Source organism: Phoenix dactylifera, chromosome 9 (assembly GCF_051530095.1).
Source record: "Phoenix dactylifera cultivar Ajwa chromosome 9, Ajwa_hap1_PhDact_Kaust_v1.1, whole genome shotgun sequence".
Lineage (NCBI taxonomy): Eukaryota > Viridiplantae > Streptophyta > Magnoliopsida > Arecales > Arecaceae > Phoenix > Phoenix dactylifera.
The window spans coordinates 28,107,423-28,126,053 of NC_143198.1; the positions used below are offsets into that span (position 1 = coordinate 28,107,423).

Below are 18,631 nucleotides of genomic sequence, written 5' to 3' on the forward strand. Positions count from 1 at the left end.
TCTGGGATAGCCAGGGACATCTGGGATACTCTTTCAGCTGCCACAGCGCCCAGGTTTGCCCTAGTTTCTTGGGTACCCCCACCCCTTGGTTATCTAAAAATGAATTTTGATGGTAGTATGTCGGTGGACGGAGAGTCAGGAGGAGCTGGCTTTGTTATCAGAGACCATCTGGGCAGGCTGATTGCTGCTGGCGGGTGCCGTACGTCGGGATTTGCCGCAGTTGGGGCAGAGCTGCGGGCAGCCTGGGAGGGCATAGCATATGCGAGGCGGGTACTTTGTGCTGAGCATATATGTCTTGAGGGAGATTCCTCTGTGGTGATCGACTGGATACGAGGAGTGGACAGATTTGGTGATGGGCATCCCCTCATCCGCGAGGTTAGGCGATTGGCTCAGGAGCTGAGTGACTTCCAGGCCGCACATGTTTTTCGGGAGGCGAACAGTGTGGCAGACTGGGTTGCCTCTTTTGTTGCCCGGCATTCAGGGGAGGTCATATGGACATCTGTAGGAGATATTCCTCCTACCCTTTACTCTTTGCTTTCCTTTGATTTGGCTGGATGTACTCAAGTTAGAGTCATATGAAATGCCGTTTCTACAAAAAAAAAAAAAAAAAAAAAAAAAAAAAAAAAAAAAAAAAACATGGGCGTATTCCCATTGGGCGTAATCGACTCGGTAAAAGATGGAATCATTTAAATAAAAACACAACGCATCGGCGAAGCGAGCCTCGCGAAGATAGCCGCGGTGAAAGTTTTTTTTCCTTTTCCTTTTCTTCTCCATTTTAAATAGAATATAGGCAAGAAAACCAGCGCATCTTCGGCGAAGGGAAAGGAGAGATATCCAGGAATCGATTAGGGTTGTTCTCTCCCCCCGCCCGCCCCCAGGGTTTGTGAGTTGTGACGCACCCCTCTCTGATCGGCGGAGGAAGAGGTTTCGACGCCGAGATCCCACTTTTTGGTTCGCTGGGGCTGCAGCAATGGCGGGGGCGTTGGTGGATCGGGCGACGAGCGTCATGCAGATCGGTCCGGATTGGGCGATGAACATGGGGATCTGCGACATTTGCAATCGCGACCCTGGGTATCAGATTCCACCGCTGCTAGTTTTCTTTCTCTGTTCTATTTCTTAAGTAATCTTGCTGTTTCATCCTATTCGAATTTGGATCTCTTTGAGGTTTTTATTTGATGTACTGTACAGGGCTGGTTCATTTCGAGTCTTAGGGGTGTTTTAGTTTAAAAGCTGACGTTTTCTTTTTCTTTCACAGCAAAGATAATAATACAGGGTTGTATTGCATCTGTTTGTAATGTGGTAGGTTTAAGAATAGGTTTTTGATTTGAGCCGAGGATGTCTCGATATTACATGATGGATAAATTGAATCTGTTATGCGGAGAAATTTGGCCGGTGGAAATAGGAAATAGGTCAATGGATATCATATGTTCGAGCTACGGAACCATCAGTAAATACTCAAATGTTGGATACAAGTGCTTTTTCTACTTTTTTCTATTTGTGAGTCTTATGGAGGTTAGTGTCCCTTTTTAGGGAGTTCTACACTGAGCTCGGCAAGATCTTAGGAGATTTTGAACTAATGCAGTCACCATGGTAAGATGAAAGTAGAACCTTTCTGCATGCCCTCGACATCATTGAGTTTGCTAACACGCTGGTGCGAATTGCAATGTCAATTTCCTAGATGCTACCAAATGGAGGAAAATGCACAACGCCGTCTTTTTGATGTTCATGTAGAAATCAAATGCATGCTTCAGATGTGCCAACCCATGGTTCTTATGTTAATACTATCCACCCACGAGTGGTGAGATCTGTTCTCCTAGCTTAGTCGCACTTACCTGTCCAAACAAAATCTTTGGATGATCTGTTATCCAATGCATACTTTAGGTTGTTTTTCTGAAGCTGCATATATCAAAAAGAATTACCCAACTATTGAGTTCTCTAATGGTATGCTTCACATTTTACTAGACTCATTTCCGTTTCATAAGTATGTATACATGTGAATTCCCATGTATAGGCAAACACTCATGGATGCCCACATTATGTGTGTGCACATGTATGTATAGAAATGACTTTCTTGTATTTGAAGTCCTCATGTCTAGACATGCATTCTTGTTTGCTATAATTTACAGCCTTTGTTTGGCTATGCATGGAATATTGCAAGAAGATATTCCCAGACTTCTAGATTTTTGGATTGCGTAATCTGCTGTATACTTTTCTTTGATTGAAATTAGGACTTCTGCTTATATTTATATAATATTAGTTTCTTCTTAATAGGAATATCGCAAATCATGAACACTTATATTTTCTTGCTCTTGTGGCACTGATTCGGAAACATTCAGACAACGAAGTTCATCTGTATAATTTAAGAGTATAAACATATTTAAAATTTATACTTCATTTATGTGCTCTGGTATAATGGCATCTGTTGGTTGATGCTGTGTGATATCTAAGAGAGAATATTAGTAATTTCACTCCTCTAATATTTTAGTTTTTGTCAATATTTGGTTTACCAGACAAGCAAAGGATGCCGTAAAAGGACTCAAGAAGCGTCTTGGACATAAGAATCCAAAGGTTCAGCTTCTTGCATTGACAGTAAGCACCACAATTATTTCTATTAATTTCTGTTATTTTGCTTTATTGGCATGTATTATTTCAACAATAATCTCATGCTGTTTCTTGTAATTGCCACGAATACTGTTTTTCCGGGAGTCCCTTGATCTTATCTTTTGCATTTCTGAAGTAGCTTGATCTCTTACCTTACATACTGCACCTCCATCTTTCTTCCACCTGCTTCCCAATGACTCTATTTTTCAGTACAATTGTCATCATCATCATCAGATTCAATCTAACTAGAGGAACTTTAGCTTAATATATTCTGTAACATATGCTGTCTTTTTATCTTTCATTTATGACATTGTCATTTTTTCAAAAGTTAAACATATATGTATAGATAATTATATATAAATGCGTGTTGGTACGCTAATTATCATTTTTAGAAAGTCTAACATATACCAGTTATAATGCATGTCACTACCATTAAAGATTTTAGATATTAGATAAAGTTTAGAAGAGTTTAATGTGGTTCAGACACTAATGTGCCTTCCTTGTGAAATTTGTTTAGGTTTATTTGGTATAGTTCATTCTTAATGTAGATAAGTTTATGTTTTGCGATTACCAACAAATCACTATGAATTTGGGTTTTGAAAGATATTTGATTTTTATTATGTACAGAATCATGGAATCTCAACTTAAGAGGAGTTCCCTCTTGGACTCGTCCTTCTCAGAGTCTAGCAATGTTGGAATCCTTTTCTATAGAAGCTTTTTATACAGTTTTAGGATATTCCTTGACATTAATAGTTATATTTATTTTAGGTCTCTAATTCTCAATTTAATGACAGAAAATTTTGTTCCCGTTGTATTTAGGCATCAAATTCAAGCCGTTAAGAAGTGGTAATTAGTATCTGAAAATGTTATTTCTTCATATACACACCTTGCTTCTAGAAGGTATGCATGCATAACTGTGAAAATTCAATGCTACAAGACTTGCTAGCGTCCATGACAAATAAATGTGATAAGTATGAAGGTTTGGCAAGATTGTGACCAGGATAAACCTTGTACCTATTACTTAAGGATGGAAGTTCACTTTCCAACCAACTAGTGACTTAGGTTATCTGTTTTTGAGAGTAACGACTACACATGTGATTGGAAAGTTTTCCAGCTTAATCATGATGAAGCACCCAAGTCATGAACAAGGCCTGTGATACTAGCTTTGATTTATGATATAAGCTTTTAATTTGCTAAAATTAATAAAAAGAACTCAATGTTTCTTAATCAAAGTAAGAGACATTCTAAGATACAAGTGGGATGGGAACTAGGTCCAAACTCCGAGCCCTTCCTAACCCTGAAGCCGTGTATGTTGAGACCTTGAAGGTTGTTCAAGGAAACTGGTGATGCCTATTAAAATCAAGGTAAAGAGGGAAAGCATGAGGACACTTTTTTACAGCACATGATTAAACAATTTAAACCTAACTATTTTATTCATTTAGCAAAAATCTAGGTAATAGATATCTTATTGTAAATCATTGTTGTTACAAAGCATGATCCCTTTTTTTATTAGGCTATCCAGCATTATCAGATGCCCTAATGCACTTGTGGGCAGTTATAACCTAAGTGAAATGAGTATTTATCATTAAGTTCATATTCATCAGGGAAGAGTTTGCATTATGATATATGTCTGTGCTCATTCTTGATTCTCATAACTTTGTTCTGTTTAATGCATATACATGTTTTACATTCCAAATTCTGTCCCAACTAAAACCATATTTTCATTTTTCTTGTTTTTTAGGGTCAAAATTGAGGCTGATTCAGCTTAGGCCAAATGTTAAATTGCATATTACAAGTTCATTACTGAGAAAATGGAGAAAATCCTTCAGGCTGTTTGGTTGTCTATGAGGTTTCTTAAAACAAATAAGCATAAACCCTGATTACTTTGTAAAACAGGTTTTATGAAAAACAAGGGGTGATCTGTTTTTTATTAAAGTCTTTTCTTAAGTTTTATGATCTGTTTTTCCATGGCTGTGGCATCTTTTAGATTTATTCAAGGTTTAAAAAAATGGTTTTCATCCCACCTTTCGGTCAGTTATGCCCAGAATAGTGGCCTTAATGTCTAGAATTATCAAGTATAGACAGCTATTTGAAGTATTTATACTTATTTGATTTATTTGTTCTGTTCATACTTTTGTCTTTGTGCCTTTAACACTTTCGATGATGATAGATTTGTACTAGTAAGTATTTATGATTTATTGAAGTCTCAATAGTTTTTTTGAGTCAAGGGATGAAAGTTATTATAAGACACATTGCATGGACTCTGATTCATGTCTTGGGTGTAGTTGCTTGTATTGGGTGTGGTTGCATGTCTAGGAGTTAGATCCTTTCAATATCTAAGAATTTCTTCTTCTGGAGCCATGTCCAAGTGATGTCCCAGTGTCATACCAATTCCCATGCTCAAGTGTTGGATGTGGTTATTTCGCGCTAAATCAAAGAGTCTGGGTAACAGATTTTTTAAACATATTTACTATGACAAGTCTGGAAACATAGCAAATTCATGAGGAGAAAACAATGCCTTTGTCAAGCATTAGTCATTGTAGTTTTCTTACCCTGCAACCTCGGCACCATTATCAGTTTTTTCTGTTATACTGTTGCTGTTGATTTGTTTCAGAAATCCTAGACTAATGGCAGTGTGTCCTTGCTTCAAATTCTACCAGCTTTTGGAAACAATGATAAGGAACTGCGGTGATATAGTCCACATGCATGTTGCCGAGAAAGATATCCTGCATGAAATGGTGAAGATAGTGAGAAAGAAGGTTTTAATACCATCTCAAGAATCATCTTAATCCTTATCCACTTTTTTGTCCTTGATTCCTTTTGAAAAGTTTAAATTATGTCATATTCTCTTTCTAAATCCATGCAGCAACCTGATATTCATGTCAAGGAGAAGGTACTAGTGTTAATAGATACTTGGCAAGAAGCATTTGGCGGTCCACAGGCAAGATATCCGCAATATTTTGCAGCATATCAGGAGTTGTTGGTATGCTTTCAGACTTCTAATAATTTACAAGTTAGGTGGTGATAGATATATTTCCTTTTTGAAGTGCGGCTCTCTCACTGCAAACTATCTTAGATAGCTGACCCATGTCCATCCATCAGAGTACTGTTGCTGGGGTGGATAACATTATTTTGACATCTTTTTAGTGACAATTCATGTTTAGGTTATCATAAACACCATGTTTAGGTACTTGCATAAGTTGGTACATATATGCACACACATATTTTCTCAATTGAAATTTTCCTGAGGTATTTTTTGTCCATTAGCATGCAGGAGCTGTATTTCCTCGAAGGCCTGAGAGATCTGCACCTATATTTACTCCTCTGCAGACACAGCCTTTGACATCCTATCCTCAATCTTTGCAAAATCCCAATTATCAAGAAGAAGCACCTGAGTCTTCCGTTGGTTCAGATTTTCTTGCTTTGAGGTGTGTTGTGTAGTTCCCCTTGCCCAATGTTTTAATATACTAATTAGCATGTCATATGCTTTCAGAAGTGCAACATCGGCATGTACTGTAATATAATTTGTTCATTTTGTATTATATTAGTTTGTTAAGTCTTACTACTACGACTATTATTAAGAGCAGTTTGCTAGGTCTAATACTATTTTGAGACCATATTCTTAAGGAATGTTCTTTCTTGAAGCTTATGAAGCAAGATTTGCTATCTCGGTACCGTACATTATGCTAGTAATGCTGGCATAGTGTCGATTCGGTGTACCAAGACTCGGTATGCTTGTACACTGAGTCTCGATTTGATACCAGTATGGTACAGTATGCTCGGTATGGGATGATATGCACTGGTATGGCAAACCTTGCTATTAAGATCCACTTGCCATTGTTAGATAATTACATGTTATCACTGAGTTATTTTAAATTATTAAGTGATAAAATAAATTGGTGTTTATAGATTGCTAAGTGTTCAATAGCTAGTGTTTGTTTGTGGGAATATTTGTTTGAGATGCAAGTACTTTGTGCAAGAGTAACCTTTAATATGTTCACAATGTACTTCAGATAATTAAATTGTCCGAGAAGCTTTCATTAGATCTATCATATGCCATCTTATATTAACATAAGTGATAAACCACACTGTCATCAAAGAGACCTTCCTCTCTATCAAATGCTTGCAGCTTACAGAAATAGGGGAGCTGTACAAGTGAATCTCCTTGTATATTAGGGTCTCTAGCAAGGTTTGCCATCTGGGTACCGGACCCCATACTAGTACCATCCTATTACAGTGTCGGTACATGATATGTTACGAGACTGCGAGGCGCACCGAATGTCGATACAGTATGAGAGTCCATACTAGTTTACTACTGGTACAGTACGGTACGATACTGACCGGTATGTCAAATCTTGGTCTTTAGATTAGCGTTTCTATTATTGCATTACGATAAATGGATTGCTAATTATTAAGATAATACCTATACATAGAGGAAGGAAAGTTGTGGTTTGCCAATTCATAGCAAGAATCAATAGAGACCGGAGCTTTGTGGTTTTGGGATGGGTTTGACTTGGTATGCTTTCAATCTCAGTTCTATTTCAAAGACCATATTTTTTTTCAAATAAGAAAGTCACGGGATGAATTTTGATGTTTCACTATATTTTGAAAACTAACCTCCTTATCTGATGACTAAATGTCTTAACTATGAAAAGCAGAAAGCTACAACAAACATGATCACACTTGAATATTACCTTATTTGTCTTTCAGTTTCACGTTTCTTTTGTCATCTGTAAATTTTATTTCTAGTACAGTTTAATGAAATTTCATTTTCCTTTTGCTTCTAACTTTCATAATGCACGGGCAGGGTGTTTGACAATGGTTATGGATTGCTTGCTGCATGATGTGAAAATGATATGTTAAGATTTTGTGATCTGTTGCCTGTTTATATTTACATATTTGTCAAACTCCAACTCTGTTTATGTTATTTAAATTTGTGGTAGTGGAGGTGACCTGTACTGGTTAAGTATTCAAGCCTAGTAAGTGGTAAATTGTAAGCTTTCACTTTATTTGGGGCTCTAGTTACCAAACTGATTAGATATATGAAATAAAAGGAAGAGTAACCAAAACTACAGCTGCAGAATGGGGTATAACAACTTCCTATTATCCTCCCTTTTCCAATCCAGTCTATCGGTCTCAGCTCTTTATTCAATTTCCTTTTATTCTGAATAACTTTTTAATAATTATGTGTTATTTTTCTGTTTCTGTTCCTATATTTGATGTTATAAATTGAAACTAGGTCTCTTTGTTCAGCCTTACAGAAATCGAGAATGCCCGCAGTGCTGTTGATATTCTTGCACAAATGCTTAATGCTTTAGAACCTGGGAACAAAAAGGTAATCTGCAAATGGACTCTGCTGATTATTTTTTCATATCTAAAGTGAGAGTAACCGTTCAAACTTGAATTTTACTATGACTAGTGATTAAATATGCAAATGCTAAAAATCTTGAATGAAACTTGGATATCTGGATGGAAACATCAAACAATGGCTGGCATGGGCTGTTGAAAACATCATGCTGCAAAAACTTAACTCAGTTTCTAGTTTTGTGAAGTATCTATAAACTCATTATTTGAACTTGTTTGCACTTCTGGATTGTCTCAAGTGAACCGAAGCCATTTGCATTGGTTAGATATGGACATACATATTTTGATTCCTTTAGTTTTATGAACACCAGTCAATCAAATGCAAATTTTGTATGCTAGGCTCAAATAACTCGTAATTTGGTTTAATGGAAAAATGTTGGTTATTGGAAATTATTAGGTATTGGATTCAATGAGGGCTGCAAGCAGGGATGGGTCGGGTGTGGTCCAACCAGCTTCAGATCTAGGATCTAGACCTAGATGCAACTAATTCACTTGGCATGCTAGGCAAGGCTAGCTCCCATTTGATGTTGGGTTAGGTTCAGCTCCGATTTCATTTGGTTACATTCTAATTTTGGAAATAATATTTGTTGGGATTGATTCGTTTTGGTCCAGTTCTTCTAGATTTATACTTGAGCTCCGTTAGAGTTCAGGTCTTGGTTTGTGACCTCTGCCGAACTAATGGCTTTGAATTTGGGCATTGTTGAGGTTCAAATCAGGTTGTGTTGGGGTAAGATTCAAGTCCACCTGACACATGCATTACATATTCAACTTGTTATTATCTTAAATCTGCCTGTGGCTCATTTCTCATTTTTCTTAAGCCAGAAGATTGAAGATGTAATTATTTGAGACCCAAACCTAGTCCTGATTCTCAAACTGAGTCCCTTACCTAAAACTTTTAGAATTTTGATTGGTATTCACTAAGTTTCAAATATAGGATCTTGTGCATAACTTTCAGACTGAATCCCATGTTTCTGCTAATATGCAGGGGCTCACACAGGACGTGCTTGTCGACCTTGTTGATCAGTGCCGTTCATACAAGCAGAGAGTGGTACATCTTGTGAACACTACTTCGTAAGACCTCTGAAGAGTTATTTACACATCAGCTTGTAATCCTTGAAAAACAGTAGTTCTTAAATAACGTTGAATTTTTTAACTATATTTTTTTCTTTTTGCCAAGATTGCAGTTATAGTGTAATTTATTTAATATGATACCCCTCTTAAAAGAAGCCTTCCATTTTTTATGTCTTTTGTTGAAATAAAAGAACATTTGATAACTTCATGCTTTTAGGAAAGAAAGTACTGTCCTTTTCTCTTTCATTTAGTTTTCTCGTTTCATTTACCTTTCTTTTGTTTTTTTTTCTTTTTTTTTTTTTTGGGGGGGGGGGGGGGGGGATAGCCTCTCTGTTTCAATGCAACTCTGCAACTCTCTCTCTCTCTCTCTGAATTTTTGAGAACAGTTTTATATGCTGGCTTTTTGCCAAAGTTGCCTCAAAATCTGTGTATAAAACCATATATAGTTTTAATTTGAATGCATCTTGATTCTTTTCTTTTCTTTTCTTTTTTTTTAACATAAAGCCAAATAAATCCAACATATTATGCTTCAACATGCTACATTATAGGCATTAAATCTTTTCTGTGCAACCCGAGCCTACTTGAAAGTCTGAATGAGATTGTGGTCTGTTATACTTTGCTAAATGGCTGTTTACTATTTGCTTTCTAATATTTATAGGGACGAGGAACTACTTCGCGAAGGACTTGCACTAAATGATGAGTTGGAGCGGATTCTAGCAAGACATGATGCTGCTCTTTCAGGCACTGCTGTTCATGTGGAGAAGCCAAAGACTCTTCAAGCACTTGTAGACGTTGATGACTCTGCTGCAACAAATGCAGATAATACTGCACATAAGAATCAAAGGTAGTCCATATACTTTTAGAAACAACTTTATATATTGCTCACTCAGCATCTTTGAAAGTTTTTAATCAAGAATTTAGTTATATCCTTAAAAAAGAGGAATAGAAGTCAGTTCATCTATGTATAAAATTGCTTTTAAGGTGTAGTAGCTCTTTTGTTTTCAATCTTATAAATTTTAATGCACTAGAAAACAGGCTCTAGTTAGATAAAATTTTGTATGAATGATCGTCCAACTATTTCTTCTGAGTACTTTACCTTTAAATCCATGGTTGGGACTTTGGCCTATTTTGATCAGGTGGAAGGCTTTGATTTTATTATTTTCAATTTATTATATTAGTTACCTCAAAAAAAAAAAAAATGTATTTGCCTTAAGGCATAGTGCATGTATTCTGTAGGTCCAATACGAGCACAAGCGCTGCCGATCAGTCTCCTCTTCAGCAATTACTGCTACCTGCACCTCCAGCATCCAATGGTGTGGCAACCTCGCTAGCCATAGTTGATCCTAATATGGACCTTCTTAGTGGTGAAGATTTCAGTAAACCTACAACCGAAAATCCTCTTGCACTTGTACCTGTTACTGACCTAGTTGATAGTTCTGCTAGCTCTGGAACTGGGCAGAACATTTTAGCTCTTTCCAATGTATTTTCTCAAAATAACAATAACAGCAAGGAACCTACCAGTGCTATTGATTCTAATATGGTGTATCCAGCATCACAGACATATCCTGCTGCATCTCAGCTTCAACTACAACCCCAGCAGTCTACCTATTATTCCAATGAAACTCTCCCAAACTCAGGGGTACCTCAGTATGAACAGGCAGCTTACATCCAAGGAACCCAGTTGAATCAAGCAAATCCTGCATGGAATGGTCAGAGTGTTCATGGCTTGAGTTCCCAGCATCAGGCACCTTACAGTAAGTATTCAACATTTTCCTTTGACTATTTTACTGCTTTTGAAATGCATTTAAGTGACAAAATATTCTATCGGAAGTGGCATCCCTGAAAACTCTCTTCTTTTATATGTCAAAAGTTGAAGTTGCTGTCCTTGAATATTTCTGCTTCCACTTCTACAAGTTTATGCGTTTTGGAATGTTACTATTAAAGAAACCGTTGCATGGAAATACTGAACTAATTGATATTGGTTGAGATTATTTTTGTTATTTTCAGTTCCAAAACCACCATCTCTTAAATCATACAATCTATAGCTAGTTTTCATTAGTCATTGGAGGGTATAGTATCACATAACTCTCTCTTAAACAGATGTAAATGATCAAGGTGGAGCTCTTCCACCACCACCATGGGAAGCTCGACCAGTTCAGAATAACCAACTGGTTGAGCCTCACCAAATGCAGAGTGGCCAACCTGGAGGTGGTACACATCCGTGGCCAATCCAAAGCAGCCATCTTGGAGGAATGCATCCTGGACTGATGCAGAACAACCAGCAGATGGGCATGCTAACCCTGCCAATGCAGAGCAACCAGGTGGGAGGCTTATATTCTCAACTTGTTCAGGGTGGGCAGTTTGCAGGCATGCAGCAACAACCGGTGCAGGGTGTTCAGCTGATAGGTTATGGATACGGTCAACAGCCAGCAGCTCAGTACTATGATCGGAGAGCTCCATACCCTTATGCTAGTCCAAATCAGATTTCTCAGAGGATGTATGGGCTTCCCCTGAAAGACAACAATAATTTCATGAATATGACCTCCTCTTATCAGATACCTACTTCATCGACAGCTTATAGTCAGCAATCCAACAGACCATCCAAGCCGGAAGATAAGTTATTTGGCGATCTTGTTTACTTGGCCAAGTCAAAGCAAAATAAACCCAATGGCAATAAAATGGGGAGCTTGTAAAATCATTGAGTGCATCTTTTTATTTTTTTGGATTGTTATTCTTATCACACTTTCTCTGAAAATTATATTTTTTTGGCTTACTTGGCTATATGTTTAATCTGTTGATTTTTATTATGTTCATGCTCTTATAGAGAAAGGAAAACAACTAATTAGAGGTAATTGTACACATTCGCACCTGGCTTACGTTGATGGTTCAGGGAGTGCTGAATTTCTGTTAGTTACTGAATTCCTGTGTTTTTCTCATTCTCATCTTTGGTATCTTACCTCCTGTCACAATGCACGATCCAAAGGCTCTTCAAGTTGCATCTATAATTTGTACCAGAAAAGGTTACACCCATAATTTGTATTGTCTTTGTGATGCAGAGGATTCATCTTACATGGGGAGCTTGTCGAGTGAAAGAAATTTCATCGATGCGAAGTCTTTAAATGCAATTCCAGAACATCAAGCATTTTGTTTCCATTGTTTGTGTTTCTGAGCTACAGAGAGGACAAGCATCGTATTCGCTGGTTCTACGATTTCAAATCCCATTAGTTTCATCTTGTTCTGGCAGCAAGTTTTAACAAAATACTCTAGCCTGAGACATGCTCATACCTTTGCAAACAACCCTTGCCCCACTTATTATAAGAATTTGGCTCTATGGAGATCTCAATTGGCCTAGGCAATAATTCTAAACAATGGAGGGGCCTGCCATGCAACCAACCTAGAAGGTCAACTGATGTTCTCAAATATGAAGCATGTAGCCTCATTTCATGGCAATTTACTTACAAGATTCCAGAATTAACTGCATGCTTGCAAAGTCGTTATTAATTGTGCTACTTGGAGACAAAAAAGGCCAATAGCACTTTATTCAACAAATTAAGCGATCGCCAACGGTAGTGAATAGAAGGGAAAAGGTAGGATCCTTGTACTCTGTTTATGAGGAACCCCATCATTAGTTATTACATATCCAATTAAAGTCAAGTATCTCCCCTCGTTGCCTTTCTTTCCTTGATTTGAATGCGCAAAGTATTCTTCCCACCTGCTTACACACACACACACACACAGAGACACACACACAAAAAGAAAAAAGCACAGTATTGCCATACCAAGGTAATCTAACAATTAAACAAAAAAAAAAAAAATCAAGTCCACAATAGAAGCTGTTACAATAGCTCTCATATAATATAGAGCCAAAACTATAATTTATCATTTTTTACTGTTCATTAAAATAAAGTAATATTTTTAAATTCAATTCTACTATTTAACTTGGAAAAGGTAATTTTTATTCGGTGAACATTTTATTGGAATCATCATTTTACGTTAAAACGGTAATAATAGCTGTTAAAAGTTAAAACAGTCCTCATTTTATTTCCAATTTAACTCCGACAATTGCGTTACGGAGACATCCACAATTTGTCCGACATATAGGGGGGAATATGCAAAATGACAATTATCTTGCCCACCCAGAGACTGTAGCTCCCTCTTTTTGTGAGACTGTCCTGGTCCGCGACCGGAAGAGGAAGCACCAGGAAAAAGAAAACCCTCGCCTTCTCGTCTCAATCTTTTTGATAAATTTCGGGGCATAGGTTCGAATTGTGAACGCCCACAAAGAAAGATGAATTTTTCCAGTTATTTTCATGATTTAACGATTCTTTTTCCTGTATTCACAGCGACAAACATGGCTTCCGCCTTTGCCAGCATGCCTCCTCTTTTCTTAAGTGGAAGCAAAAATAGTTCCAAAAACCTTCGAAAGCTTCCAGCTTCTACGGTGAAAGGTAATTTAAGCTGCTTTTAGCTGATGTTTGTTGATATAAAAATCGTTCTTTTTTCGCCCTCGGGTCGGTTTTTTTTTTTTTTTTTTGAAGTTGTTGTGTTCGAGAGGGGTAAACCCGCTATTAGAGTTTTTCTTTAGTTGAGATCTTATATTCTGTAGTGAAAAAAAAAAAAATCTTTCGGTTAGTTTTGAAGCTTGAGGAAACGGAATTGGTTGGCCATCCTGCTAACTAGAAAAAAGAAAAGGTTTGAATTCTTCATTTCTTCGTATGCTACTATGCTCTCGTAGTTCTTTGATATGAGAAGCAGGATTTTCAGTCCTAAGAAATTAAATTCTCGGATTAGATTATGTTCACAGGATGTTATATGTCTATTGCATTTCATTTTGATGCCATATTTCCAATACAGTTGATTTGGAAGTATATATTTTTCACTATATTAATGGGTGCTTTCTAGCCCATTAGTTTACTAATGGTGGCTTTTGATCATAGGTTATCGTAAGTTATAGCCGTTTACATATGTTCCATAAGATCAGAGCTCAATTATTGGATATCATACTTGTGAGAGTGGAGGTTGAAGGAATCGTATGCATGGGAGGATGAATCAAAAAACAGTTGGAATTATTTTGTCTTAAAAAATTGAGATGCTTTACAGTTCATCACAATGACCATGCATTACAGAATATCATGCTTTAAGACTTTTGGAATTAACTAATCGCATGCAAACCAGGGATTCGGGGTTATGATGCCTGAATTTAATACAGTATTGTCCTATAAACTGTTATCAGTCTTTATAATATAATACCCGAGTCTTATACAATAAAGCTTATCTAGGTTGGACCACTGTAATATCTAATTTGTGTTCCAACAATCTGTTAATTCATTAAAAAAAATTGGTTTGAGAAATTATCATACAGGAATTTTTTTTTTTCTTTTTCATGGTGGGGTGCGGTGGTGGGGGAGGTCAATCACGTTTCTACCTGATTCACACATTTATGTCAACACTTTAGAATTCCATCTTCCAGGAAGTGATTGCCTAAGATTATGACTTACATCTATTTCTTGTTGGTATGCTGGTAGAATTCACAACTTGATGGTTACTTAGGCTCAAAATTAGATGTATTTTAAATTTATTATTTTATTCATCTCGAGGCTTGAATGCGTAATTGCAAGACATGCTCTAAGTTTATAACTTCGTTTCTTGATGCAGGTAGACAGAGATGTGCACCAGTTGTTGCAAAGGCTCTTGGAGATAGTTCTGATTCTTCATCCCAGAGCATTGTCAAATATGTTCAAAATTCTGTGAGTTATTTTATTTTGTGCTTATCTTTGTAGTTGTCTACACTTTGTTCATGAATACATCAAAATCTCTGGATTTAAACTAACAGCAGCCAAGAGCAGCTAAAAATCAAGAATGGAGAAAAGATGCATTTTAATGTGCAGTCTTTTCTTAATAGCTTGTAAAATATTGATCTGAGGCCTATCCCGAAAATTTTATGGAGATCAACATGTTGAGTGAACATATATTTATCTGTATTGTTAAAATCAAAACAATAGAAAAATAGGGGCGTTTGCTGTCATATCATACCGTTTACTATGGGAGACCACTATACACAAGGGTAGTATGAGGGAAGAAATAACCAGAATTATTCTTTGTACTTAATTGTTTTATGATTGATAGACTTGACATCATGTACTTTAGGCAAAGATACTGTGCTGCCTCTATCTTGCTATAAGTAAAATTTACTAGACAGGATGCTTAAGTGCAGAAATGCATTCGTAAAATTCTTCACTTCTGTATTTGTTTGAAACAGTGGAACAAGTCTGAAGATCGAATTGGCTTTGTTGGTCTTGGTTTTGCAGCCATTGTCGCAATTTGGGCATCCAGCAAACTCATTGTGGTAATTACCAAAATCTTTGCTCTTGTTAATGGTCAAGATTGATGTATCATCATCATTGTTACTCTAGCCTTTTACTGTTAAAAGTTATAAAATGGGGCCAACAATGGTGCACAACTTGAAGTAGAGAAGGCTCCATGACAGGATCAAGCAAATTCATATTTCAACTACCAACTTGACATTAACTATCTAAATATTGGTGCCTAATTCTTGGCCTAGCCGATGCTGGGCAAGTGAGGAGCCTGCCATGGAATGTAGAAGGCTAAATTGGCAGATACGGACACCTACTTATCTGTTGCAGTTCAAGGTCTTGAAACCGGGAGTAACTCGTCAAAATTCCGATAAACTGGCAAAGGATCTGAATGAAGAGAAAAGATTAAAAGTTCAGTCCAAGGAACTGCATTTATTGATGATTTCCCATCCATGTTCTCAGCATGGGAGCAAACTAAACAAACAAATCTAATTACCTTGTTCTTCGTTGTTCATGCACTTTGCATTTTAACTGATGATCTTCTACTTGCAGGCCATCGACAAGCTTCCTCTCATCCCAAGCGCTCTTGAGCTCATTGGAATATTGTTCTCTTGGGTATGTGCTTTGATGCAACTGTCAATAGTTTTTAACAAAGAAAACGCAGAAGCAATGCTAGATCAAATTTAAAGTTTCTAACTTCAACTCTCTTGACTGTTACAGTGGTTTATATATCGGTACCTCCTATTCAAACCAGACAGGTGCGAGACCTTGTTTCCTGGGACAATTCCTAATTAAACACTTCCTTTATTATGGCATGTTTGGTTGACAGGAATTGAGAGGTGGGAATGGGTTTCAGATTCCCATCCAGTCTATTCTCATGTTTGGTAACTCATTTGGACATGGAAATGCTGATTCCCATGGGTATTGGATTCCCATAAAAAAGGAAATGCTGTCGCATCTCGTCGATTGTTGGTTTAAAATGCAAGCGGTTATACAGATTCCTACTATGTGAAAAGTTAGAGTAGGTTCCAAAGGCAGGCTAAAGAAACAGTGCTACAACCTTTGGGTTAGTGGGCGACTTTCAGCAACCTCCCTGAATATTTTCTTACAACCAAAGCTTCTTTTTTTTAAAAAAAATTAAAATAGGAAAATTTATTTGACAATTTATTAGGAAAAATCTAGTAAAAACATTACTGTCGCCTTGATTTGTATTATATTGATATTAATTTGTGGTTTACCAAAATCACATCCTTCACAGCCTTATGAACCTTCTGCTACCACATCATTGAATCAAATGCTAGATTTGTTTGGCGATATTGTGCATAAATAATTACGTGATTAAAAGTTCCTTATTTTTGCTGCTATGTATATAATGTCCACATCACAAATTCTCGCTCATCCGTCTGTATGGAAGTAGCATGCATTCTAGCATCTTTTATTGCACTGCCAACATTCTTGGACTTGTTTCGGGCTTCGCTGAATATTCATTCATTGATTCTATTCTTTCGTTTTCAGGGAAGAGCTATTCAGAAATATCAAGAATTCAATTTCAGATATACTTGAGCAGTGAAAGATCGCAGGGTAATAACCAGGCAGGAAGCCCGGAAACAAAACTTTAGAGCCAAAGTGGATCTGGTCTTGGATTTATTTCAAATGCTGGAATTTCCCGGGGGTTCCAAGAATGTGCTTCATTGTTATGTATGGGTTTTGTGGATAACAATGTGTTATTCTCCATGTACTGGCGACGTATTGTTTTGGACTGCATGTGTCAATAGCTCTACAGCGTCATTCTGCAGTGGCAATTGTAGTATGTCCAATTTCAGCTTTTTGTGCCATCAAATTCCTAAACTACTAGATTCCAAAATAGCTTTCATGTTATCACGTAACGCATATATGGAGCCCAGAAATATTTCAAGACAGATTGCTATTTGCAAGTCTAGGTAGGTTTAATCTCATAACAAGCGGATTGTTACCCCTTCTAGATATCTACAGCACAGCATTGGACCTAAGCCACTGCTGGATTTTATTTCTTCTGTACGTTTATTATCTCACCTAAAACCAGCTTTAGGACACTGCATAATCAAATTTGCATGGAACCTCACAATTTCGGTTTTGCTCCAGATTTTGGGCCCAAGAAGACATCAGTCTCTATTTCATTTTTTAATGATAAAAGTCAGGGAGGAACAAGGCCCAGGCACTGCACAAAATCAAGGTATCTGAAAACAAAATTGCTTCCGCAGAATACCTATAAAGCCACAGAACTTGTTATCACTGGGGGAGTACCAAGAGGTCCGAGACCTTCTCTCGGTTGCTCTTCTTCGGTTTTCCAAGCATACACTAATTTCTTTTATTACGGAAAAGGTATGCATATGTACGTAAAAGTGCTCTCACAAGGATTAGAGAAACGAATGTATTTGTTGTCAAGTCCAACATCCCATCCGGAGTTTGCACGCGATTTTATAGCGTGGTAGACATTGGCATCCTTTTGGTATATTTTTATTGTTAAAAGTCACCTTGCTGCACCGATTGTTTCAATTTTTGGATCCTGCATTTAGGTTTCTCTGAAGTTCTCTTTTTAACTTAAAACAACTTCGGTATTAAAGAATTGTTTCGGATACAGAGCGCTGCAGGCCGCTTGAGCGAATTTTCATCACGTCCGATATATTTTATGGACCAATTCCATCGTCTTGAAGAGAAATTCGATCACCATCATCAGTTGGATCCAGAAAAGCTCAAGAGATAATGATTGCGTCCATTCTTTGCTCCGAGATATCTGAACAATAGTAAAGGATAGAAGAGCCTTTCAGATCAAACATATATTCCGTAAAGCTAATAGGGTTGCGGATTGGATGGCTGCTTATGTAATAAATCACTCCAATAGTATCTTGTGGATTGGTGATGGAAAGTTGCTCCTGGCACTCCAAGGTATTTTGTTTTTTGATTTTATTGGATACATCCGGACTCGTCAAGTATGATCCACTCGCCTTAGCAAAAAAAAAAAAAAAAAAAAAAAGAAAAGAAAAGAAGAAGAGCCATTGCTGGCAGTCCCAAAAAATCACTACAAAAATATGCAGTTGTGACGAGCACTTAACCAAAAATCTAAAAGATCTCAATACCACAATACCAATTAATTAAATATGTGGGGTGCACAGTAAAAGACTGGAGATCAATAACAAGTCATGCTCTTTTACTGTAAGAGCGTGACTGTGAGCTATTACAACAGGGAAGCAACAAATGCGTAAGATGCTGGGAGTCGAGCAATTTAACTCAGCCACTATCAA

The 18,631-nt window shown here is 37.1% G+C and overlaps 2 protein-coding genes across 3 annotated transcripts; both read left to right on the top strand.

The window, feature by feature from the left end:
• The first annotated feature begins 658 nt into the window (after positions 1–658).
• Positions 659–11,809, top strand: LOC103709478 (TOM1-like protein 9). Its single transcript, XM_088704777.2, has 10 exons — positions 659–1,071; positions 2,511–2,589; positions 5,262–5,360; positions 5,468–5,584; positions 5,869–6,029; positions 7,855–7,936; positions 8,951–9,036; positions 9,695–9,880; positions 10,273–10,790; positions 11,137–11,809. Exons 1-10 carry the CDS (start codon positions 971–973, stop codon positions 11,727–11,729), a joined length of 2,022 nt encoding a protein of 673 aa, XP_088560903.2. The 5' UTR covers positions 659–970; the 3' UTR covers positions 11,730–11,809.
• A 1,335-nt stretch (positions 11,810–13,144) lies between these two features.
• On the top strand, positions 13,145–17,152 carry LOC103709479 (protein CURVATURE THYLAKOID 1C, chloroplastic). 2 transcript variants are annotated; one of them, XM_008794836.6, is made up of 7 exons: positions 13,145–13,295; positions 13,380–13,484; positions 14,692–14,783; positions 15,345–15,382; positions 15,903–15,965; positions 16,071–16,108; positions 16,866–17,152. In XM_008794836.6, the coding sequence occupies exons 2-7, from the start codon at positions 13,388–13,390 to the stop codon at positions 16,967–16,969; spliced, it is 432 nt and encodes a 143-aa protein (XP_008793058.4). In that variant the 5' UTR covers positions 13,145–13,295; positions 13,380–13,387; the 3' UTR covers positions 16,970–17,152. The 2 variants fall into 2 exon arrangements, with proteins under 2 accessions (XP_008793058.4, XP_008793057.4); XM_008794835.6 differs by having other exon boundaries at positions 13,146–13,295; positions 15,296–15,382.
• Positions 17,153–18,631: the final 1,479 nt, after the last annotated feature.